The sequence below is a fragment of the Melopsittacus undulatus genome, chromosome 1 (genome assembly GCF_012275295.1).
Source record: "Melopsittacus undulatus isolate bMelUnd1 chromosome 1, bMelUnd1.mat.Z, whole genome shotgun sequence".
Lineage (NCBI taxonomy): Eukaryota > Metazoa > Chordata > Aves > Psittaciformes > Psittaculidae > Melopsittacus > Melopsittacus undulatus.
Genome location: NC_047527.1, coordinates 24,654,285 through 24,663,452, shown reverse-complemented (window position 1 = coordinate 24,663,452; position 9,168 = coordinate 24,654,285). Strand labels below are relative to the sequence as shown.

The following is a 9,168-nucleotide window of genomic DNA, read 5'->3' as shown; positions in this document are numbered from 1 at the left end:
CATGGCTGATAATAGGCAAGAACTAGTAGTGAAGATTCTATTACCCTACAAAGATAACCAAGATGAAGTTTTCAACAGCATGCTTAGCTCAGACAAGGTTTTTGAGTATTCTTGTAAAACACCTTTATTTTCCTGCAATGTCTTCTGGCTCTTTGATCTCTTTTATAGCAGCTATGAAATAAAAGCACCAATTTGCTGGGGTTTATTTTAATCCATTTAAATTCAGAGGAGGATTCAGAACAGTAGGCTTCTGAAGCTAATTCCTACCAGACAGCAACAAAAGGTATGCGGATGTTCAGAATTTTACAATTTGGCCACATTTAAGTTTCTTTGCTCAGAGATACATAGACCTGGCATTATCATTCTCATTCAAAATGCTTTTTCTTGATTTTATTTACTTCTACGTCAAGTAGTTTAAGTGGAAACTTAGTAATAATGATGATTTTACATAAACAAAGTAATTAAGGTGATCAGTTTCTGATTGGTAGTTAGTGGAATAGGCTGCCCAGTCTCTGTCCTAAAAGCTAATAAAAATCTGACAAGGCCATGAATAACCTGTTCTAGTTGCCACTGCTTTGAGAAGGGGGTTGGACTAGGGATCTCCAGGTCCCAACCTCAACTGCTCTACAAATTGTTTCAGTATTGCCTGAGAAAAGGTTAAAACAACTTTTCATCAAGTTGCAACTTCATTGTCTTAGTTTCAGAAGGGACTAAAACTTTCTCATATTCTTTAGTACTCCAAGTACCATCTTACATGGTTTGTCAACTATATCCTCATCCACAAAACCAGCTTCCTACTAAACTTGAATTTTGAAGATGCAGTTTCTCCTCACACAGGCTTTTATTTCTTCCTAAAATTTAAATATGCTGTTACCAAAGTAGTAGGAGCATTCTAAGTACTGACATAAGTAAGTATTTTTTTATGTAAGAAAATAAGGTAGTTGGCTGTCAGCATGGTTGCCAGTGACAGATGTTAGTTAAAACTAGTAAGAGATTGACCTGGAATGCACCTAGAAATCATCAGCAAGTTAATATTATGAATGTATGGAGATAAAACAGAGACCACTGAAGTCAGAATTCTTGATCCAATTCCAACGTTAATTTTCTGCCTCAAGGAACTCCAGTGAGTGAAGAGAACAAGAAACACTATCCAACTGATTACTACAGGTTTTGTAATCAAACTACTTGCTCACCAGTGTGTTGACAAACTGTAATAGTTCACACTTTCCAGACAAGAGAGCCAGCATCAATCTCACGAAGGCTCACGTACGCTGAGCATAATAGTTAAGATCATTACCTACACAACTTTTAAATATAAGACACACATTTAATGGCAATTTCTGGTTTTATTAAAAAAAAAAAAGAGTTTCAAAGCCAGCTAATGTGAACAGGAAGCTCTTTTGTCTTCTTTTAACAGGAATGCCTGCAAACACATGAAACTGAACAAAACCTCACCAGTTTACACAAAAAAAAATAAAAAAATAAGTAATTTTTTTTAATTCCATAAATTTAACCTCAGTAAGACGTGTTAGTTACTAATGCAGGTAGCACTGGAGTTGTTTGAACTGTTTGTGTGGTCAATGAACCAGTACTTACATTTTTATTTGATGCAATGTAATGGGACATGGAATTAAAGCAAACCGGGAAACAAAACAAAACAAAAAAAAACCAAACCCAAAACATTACAACTTCATGCCTTTAAACCTTGATGTAAAACATTCAACGTCCTGAATTTCTGAGCTCTCTGCTACAAGAAGTAGGCACAATACAGTTCTTGTATCTTAACCATACAAATATTTCAACCAAGAGCTGAACAACTGAGCTAGATATTTACAACTGTTGATAAAAACCGTTTTCTGCATCTTCCAGTAATTAAAAAAAAATTAAAATAACTCAATACTGTCAAATCTAGAATGTCTTACTCTAGAGCATCTTTTCCTCCTTTACAGCAAGCTCAACTTAACTTTCCGTTGACCAATCGGCCTATCATTTAGTTCATTAATAGCAGCCATAGCTTCCTCATAATTTGTCATAGCAACAATGGCATCACCCGAAGGTAATCCTTGTTCGTTGTACTGTACAGAAACTGACTCCGGGATCACTCTGTAGCCATAGAAAAAATCCAGAATCTCATTAGGAGTAGCTTTAAAAGGTAAATTTTTCAACCGAATAGGAACAACATGCTCAGAACCACCACTGAAATTTGGATCTGGCATAAATCTTCCTTCAGGAAAACCTCCCATTTTATTATTCCCAAACTCCATTCTGCCAAAAGGTTCACTGTCACCACCAAAATCCATGAGGGGTGGCGGACCTCTAAAATCCTTAGGAGGGCACATGAACTCCTCAGGGGGGTGCCTAAATTCAGAAGGATGCCTGAAGTTTCCAGGGGGACCAAATGAATGCATAGGTGGCCCTTGTGGTGGCCCAGATGGTGAGCCAACTGGACCTCTGTCATACGGACGTGAATTACCCTGCATTTCATTTGGTGCAGACAATGGTACACTTACACCAAACTTCTGCATCTGGTCTTCAGATATAAGTCTTATTAATACCTCTGTTCCCAAGAATCTCCGACGATTTAAGTTTTCTGCTTTCATGGCTTGTTCTTCAGATTTAAACTTCACTAATGCTTCTCCCAGCCCAACTCCTTTGTCATCATAGAGCAAGTAAATATCATCTTCATCAATATCAAATCTCTCAAAGAACTTTTGTACTTCAATTTTTGACACATCAAATGGAAAATTCCTTACATAAACACATGTCTTAGGGCCGGAATGACCTTCCCGGTAACTTTTTTCTGGTGTGGCCTGTCCAAGATGATCTCTGTCCTGTGATCTTTTCCTCTCACAAGAGTCAATTATTTTCAACATTGACTTTCTTGAAATTGGAAAAATGTAAACAGGACGATTGAGAAGAATCTTTCTGTGACATTCCAAAGCAGCCTGATAATCTCTCTCACTCCTTAACATCACAAAGGCATCCCTAGTCCTCCTCTGATGCTTATCTGTTAGAAGCTTGATCTGTTGGCTGCATATATCCAGGTCAGGAAAAAAATCTCTCAAATCTCTTTTCTCCAGATTAGTAGATAGATTTCTTAAGTGTATGTAATATTCCTGGCTGGGAGATGAACGAGAACGTGTTCTTTGTCTCCTTGGTGATCGTGAACGAGAATGCTTCCTTGAATGCATGTAGCCTGAACTTCTTGGAGAATGGTCTTCACAGAAAAAGTCATCAATTTCATCTGGCATATCCACCCTCCCGCCATATTCAATCCACCGTTCCTCTGTAGATGGGCTAATTTCTATGAACCTCTGACCCATGTACTGTCTGTGACGTTTAAGTCCTTCTAAGGCATCACCCGGCGTAGCGAATCTTACCAAGCAATCGCCATTATTTAAACCATTGCGATGCTTTATCATAATTACTCCATCCACATGTAGCCCAGAAAGGAAAGCACGTACTTCATCTTCTGTTGCAGAGTAAGGTATACCACGCAGAAATAAGTAAAGATCATCTGGGTTAAATGGATGACATGCCTTTCTTGACTGATAGTTTGATTTAGGCATACCTATATTACCATGCCTTGCACCATTGGCATGGAAACCAGCCTCCGGATGATTTGGAGGACCATAACCAGGTTTATTCATTCCTTTAGGAAAAGGCGTGACTAAATGTGGCATGTCTCCAGCACCAGAACCGTTAGTACCTGTTCTTCTAGAGCCAGCCATATTTTCTCGTCCCCCACGGTCAAATCGTTTCCGGCTCATTTCTATGGTATTCTGCATCTCTGCCTTGCTGCTGAGAAACAGCTCTATGCGCGAGTCCTTGATAAACCCTCCTGAACAGCTCATGGCACGCCGTGCATCTTCATCTGTTGCAAATATAATAAAAGCCTCCCCAATCTCTCCTCCAATAATATGCACACCTCCATCAGGAATATTCAATCCCAAGAAGAAACGACGAATATCTGCAGGACCCGCAACAACAGGAAGCCCCTGTAAACGGATGACTACAGCCATGCTGAGCTCAACCCACAGCAAAAATCACCTGCAGACAAAAAGGTACACATGATAGCACGTCTTTAGTACTCAGCTATTACAGTATCTTAACACTTAAGAAGCTAGAGCCTTTTTAATGAATGTCCTTATCTCAATCGAGAGAGAAGGTATCAAAAAACCCACAAGTTCACAAAACCAAGATTAAAACAAGATTCACTGAAAGTTCATTAGTCAGAACAATTAGCTGATCCACCAGCCCATGTGCACAAGTCTATCGATATTCCCTATCCTAGGGGCAACAAAATCCACCTAAGTCACTCCTCACCGTCCGCAATACCTAAAGAACAACTAAAGTCTTTCATGGCATAATTACTGTATGCCAGAAGTGTCTGCCCAGTCCTAAGAAACAAAAAAAAAAATCCTGTTTATTTTTAAACAGGATGCTTGTGATTGTAACACAGAAAATACTAGATGATAAAAGGAGAAAGAAAAAAGAGTAACTGTATCACTGGACAATGAAGTAATTCACCAACAGTGATGACTTTACTGCTTTGACAAACTGCTCTACCCAGTGATCAGTTCTGTTCAATAACGTATGTTTTCTCTGCATTCAAAAATGTTGCCTCTTTCATGTAGTCAGAGTATTAACTGCAGCAGCCACATGTACTCAGGAGAGCATATCCTAGCTCCCAGCCACAAGTGCAAGAAAAAAAGGCTGAGTAGGATCTTGTCACAATACTCAGTGAGAAGTGTTAAGCTTTTGGCAGCTTACCTGTTTCTGCTTTGAAGACCTGATAAATTCTGTAAAATCAACTTAACTGTGGAAAGAAAATGAAACATAATTAATGGCTGATATCTGTACTTTGCTTCATACACTGTGCTACACTGCTGCAGCTCATCCTTAACAGTGGCTAATATTAAAGCCAAGCATTGTAATGAACCCACAATCTGGGATACTACGAAGAACTCCTTCCATGTCCCAGGATGCTATGCACTGCATCTTTGTGTTTCCAGTTTAGAAGAAAAAAAAGATCACAATTTTAGTTGACTTCTGGAAATGATGAGAGCACGATGAGATTCCTTGGTCATCACTGTGCGACACTGAACTGTTGAAATGGAACAGACTGACAATATATCGAGGGAAAAACTGTCAATTCAATTCTTTCCGGTCCTTCAAAAATGCATAAAGTCCATTTCAAGGTTACAGGAAGTGTCCATTCTTCTGAAATCCATCCGCTTTCAAAGTTCACAACAAGAGTATGCTACTCGCCAGCCCAGCACTGCACTTAATGGACACAGCAGAGACAATCAAATGAAAAAACTGAAAATATCCAACAAGAAGAAACTTCAGGGAGCACTTCAACTGCAAAGCAAATTTCAGTGTTTTCTCTGTATGTTTACTGCCCTTCAAACATAAGAACAAGAATCACTTTGATAACACCAACTTAAGCCTATCTTGATTTTCACCATTATCTAACACCACACAACACATAGCACTGCACTCTCAAACACAAGCTTCTGTGCCAAATGATTACATCCCTTAAAGAAAAACAACCACCAAAACACCCAAGATTCCAGCGCTCTAACAACTGTCACTATCCAGTGTACAAACTCCCTGCTCAATAACAAATGTAAAGCACTAGATCCTGATCTACTGATAACAGTAACTATCACTCCACCTTTGTTTTGCAAAACAAGAGCAAACCCCAACTTCAGTAACTAATGAATTCTACATCACTTCTACACCAGCACTTTGTAAACACAACGAACTGAAAAAAACCTGCCCACTTAGTAGCTTCAACTTCACTAAAGATCATCTGTTCTCTATATTTCTGTGGCTGGTTGATCCCAGCCAACAACCGAGCACCCACACAGCCAGCTGTTCACTCCTTATCCCCACCAGTGGGATGGGGAAGAAAACTGAAGAACAAAGTCAAGAAAACTTGTGGGTCACGATGAAGACACTTTATAATCAGTGAAGATGAAAAAAAAGTAAAGCAAAGGAAATTACTCATTGCCTCTCACAGGCTGAGTGATGTCCACCCTGCCTCAAATAACAAGCACCTTGGAAGTCAATAAAAAAGTCTCCCACAGGAAAACGCAAAATGATCAAACAAAAACCTTCTTCCTCTACCTCAGTTTTTGTTACTAAGCACATTACATGGTCCGGAATATCCCTGTGGTCAGTTTGGGTCAGCTGTCCTGCCTGTGTCCCCTCCCAGCATACTTGCCAGGGTGGCAGAGTAAGGGAAAAAAGAAAGCCTCATTGACACTGTGGATGCACTGTTCAGCCATAGCAAAAGCAACGATGTGTAGCCAACACTTAGCCACAAATCCAAACCACAGAACCATACGGGCCACTATGAAGAACGTTAACTCCATCCAGGCCAGACCCAGTACACATTATAATGTTATCTTCTCAACAGATGTGACGACAATACCAAAAAGCAAGGAGAATTCAGGGGCCGAATTTTCTTACAGGACTTTCGTGTCTTGAAAAATCAAATCCGCTGACCTGCTACTTCATGATGTATTTAATCTGTAGTATTTCTGAATTTCATAACTCTGCATTCTTATCCCAATTTTTAAGCAGCATTCAGAACAGATCTTAGTATTTCTTCCATGATAAACAGCAAGTTCTCCACGATGTACCAAGGATGCAACATACAACCTTCAGTGGTGAAAACTAGACACAGCGATTCCAGATCATGATGCAACACTCAAGATATCCACAAAGAGGAATGCCAGTTCAAATAAGCAGCTTTTACTGACTGTATACTAACAATCAAGCATTGGTAGAAGGTACAGACAAGCCATCCAAGAATTTAAAGTTAATTTAAAAAATAAAGAAGAGTAACTTTTGGGTTGAAAGTGTCACACAAAACTAAGCCCAATTCATTAACCTCTGAAAGGGCCTCAAAGACCAAGAATTTAAATTATAAGTAATTGACAACTTCATGCCACCAATTTAAAAGCACAAAGTGTGCAGTTCTAAGAAATCTTGCATTTTAACCGAATTAACTAGAAAACAGTACTATGCCTATACCTCTACATCCTCAGCAAATTCCAAACTAAACCTTCGCTAGAAAAAAACCTGCAGCTTGTAATCACTGAAGGAACCTAAGCCTGAACTAGACTAGTGTTTTTACGTTACTTAGAGAGATTACATAGCCTGCATGCAGTCAGTATGCAAACTGTAACACTCACAGAACTACCCCAAGCGTACACCTGAACCAATATAATAACTGGGGGATCAGAGAACGAATTATTATCTTAAACCTCTTCAAATAAGCCTTAATAGTCGAAGTAAGCTATTGTTACCGAGTTTTTACATTGCTGAAGGAAGATGCGTGTGAGCTCCGCCGCGGGGCCCGCTCCGAGCGTTGCGAGCTACAGAAAGCCAGTGAGACGCCCGCAGCGCCCCTATACCGCTCTAGCCACACACGGCGTCGCACAAGCCCGGAAGGGCCGAGCTGGCCGAAGCACAGGGCCGCGGGCAGCGAATGGGGAACAGGCAATGAGGGGAAGAGGGGGGGGGGGGCCGCCACGCGTGCTCTGGCCTGCCAGTAGCCACCTGTAGTCCTACCCCGCTGAGAAGCCCGGCCTCGCCACGGTCCCGGGAAAGGGCTTCAGGGAGGAAAGGTGGTGGGCAGCCAGGCGACAGAAGAGGCCGCGGCCCCGGGAACGATCGCGCAGCGGTTCCACGAGGATTAGGCTGCACAGAACAGGCTCAGGGCGCGACCCCCACGCCCCTGGTTACACACAGCGTCCCAGGAAACCGGGCGCTCTCCCTCATGCCATCCACCCACCGGACACGCCACCAGGACAGGCTCCGCGCCGAGCCCCGCTGCCCGCAGTCCCCGGCACAGCACCACCAAGATGGCGTCCTCCACCGCCCCCCACAGCGCTCTGAGACGAGGCTGACCCGCGCCTGCGCCGGGCCCGCCTCCTCCCCCTACGGTTGGACCCGCACGAGCGCTTCCGGACCCTCTCTCGGAACCCTGCGCGCGCATGCTCCGAGCACGCAGCATTACCAAACACCGCCGGGAGACGGAGCGGAAAACACATCCCTCTTGACTCTCGCGTCTGCCTCTGCGCATGCGCAGCCGCAGGGCCGGGGCATTTTAATACGTGTGTGCGCCCTTGCGGCGTGTGGATGGGTTTGGTATTTTGTAGGCATGCGTGTTCACCTCAGTGGCGGTTTCTATGGTGATCGTCTGAAACACGGATTTATCTAGGGGACGGCATCACCTTCATCACCGCCGCTTTGGCGTGTGTAGCGGTGTCTTCGGCTTTTCCATTAAAGAAGGAGAACGAATGGCGTAAGGCCATGTTCAGAGAAGGAGAATTACTTTGGTTGCGCAGCTGCAGCTGAGGTAGTTACTTTATCCTGGTGCTTACCCCACTCGCTTTTCTCTTTTAGGTAGTTTTCCCTGTATTTCTATGTTTATTCTGTTTCAGACAGACAAAAGCCTGTGTTATTTATGGTAGGTTTCTAAGTTAAAACGCTAAATAGTAATTTGGAACCGCTGTGTTGAGAGCAAGGCGATAAGTTGTAAATCGGGGCTGCTTTGTTGGCAGTAGGATGAGCCGGGGTAGCCTTGGGGTACGTATAAAACCAGGGTAGGCTGTGAAGATAAGAAAGGAATGACCCAGGCAGATGGGCCTGTTCCTCCAGATGAGGCGCAAATCAGAACTAACCTAAAACACAGACATAATTGTGAAGTAATTCACAAGTCTTTTCACACGCGCAAGCACAGAGCTCAATCAGGGCAAGACTATCTAAGACCATCAGAGTCCCCCTGAGACCACCACTTAACAAGAAAAGTGCATGTGTAATTAAAATGCAAATACTACAGTTAGTTCCACGAAATCCAATGTAATACATTTCCCGTAAAGGTTGTAAATACGCATGAGTTTGTTGGATAGATGGATGCTGCTTGTAGATTCCAGGTGTGGTCACCTTTGCAAAATGATTCTCATGTGCGCCCAGCGCTGCAATAAAGAATGCCTGCTTTGTAAAATTCCAGATTGAGTCTTAAAAGACTTTCTTAGACCATCTTTTGCAGTAACATACACCTAGTAACTCAGCCTTTAAAAATTCATTGAACTCAGCAGAAAAAATCCAGTGAGGAATAACACATTTGGCATGCTGCATAGCGGCTTC

At 42.3% G+C, this 9,168-nt stretch overlaps 1 protein-coding gene across 2 annotated transcripts; it reads right to left on the bottom strand.

Annotated features, from left to right (window-relative positions):
- Window positions 1–1,326: 1,326 nt before the first annotated feature.
- Window positions 1,327–7,917, bottom strand: RBM12B (RNA binding motif protein 12B). Of its 2 annotated transcripts, none has more exons than XM_005150859.3 (3): window positions 7,811–7,917; window positions 4,774–4,819; window positions 1,327–4,050 (listed from the first exon to the last, which is right to left on the bottom strand). In XM_005150859.3, the coding sequence occupies exon 3, from the start codon at window positions 4,020–4,022 to the stop codon at window positions 1,944–1,946; it is 2,079 nt and encodes a 692-aa protein (XP_005150916.1). In that variant the 5' UTR covers window positions 4,023–4,050; window positions 4,774–4,819; window positions 7,811–7,917; the 3' UTR covers window positions 1,327–1,943. The 2 variants fall into 2 exon arrangements, with proteins under 2 accessions (XP_005150916.1, XP_033916482.1); XM_034060591.1 differs by lacking the exon at window positions 7,811–7,917 and adding an exon at window positions 7,323–7,793 and having other exon boundaries at window positions 1,339–4,050.
- Window positions 7,918–9,168: the final 1,251 nt, after the last annotated feature.

Excerpts from the sequence above, each read along its gene's own strand:
- RBM12B (XM_005150859.3), bottom strand. The coding sequence starts at position 4,022 with ATGGCTGTAGTCATCCGTTTACAGGGGCTTCCTGTTGTTGCGGGTCCT.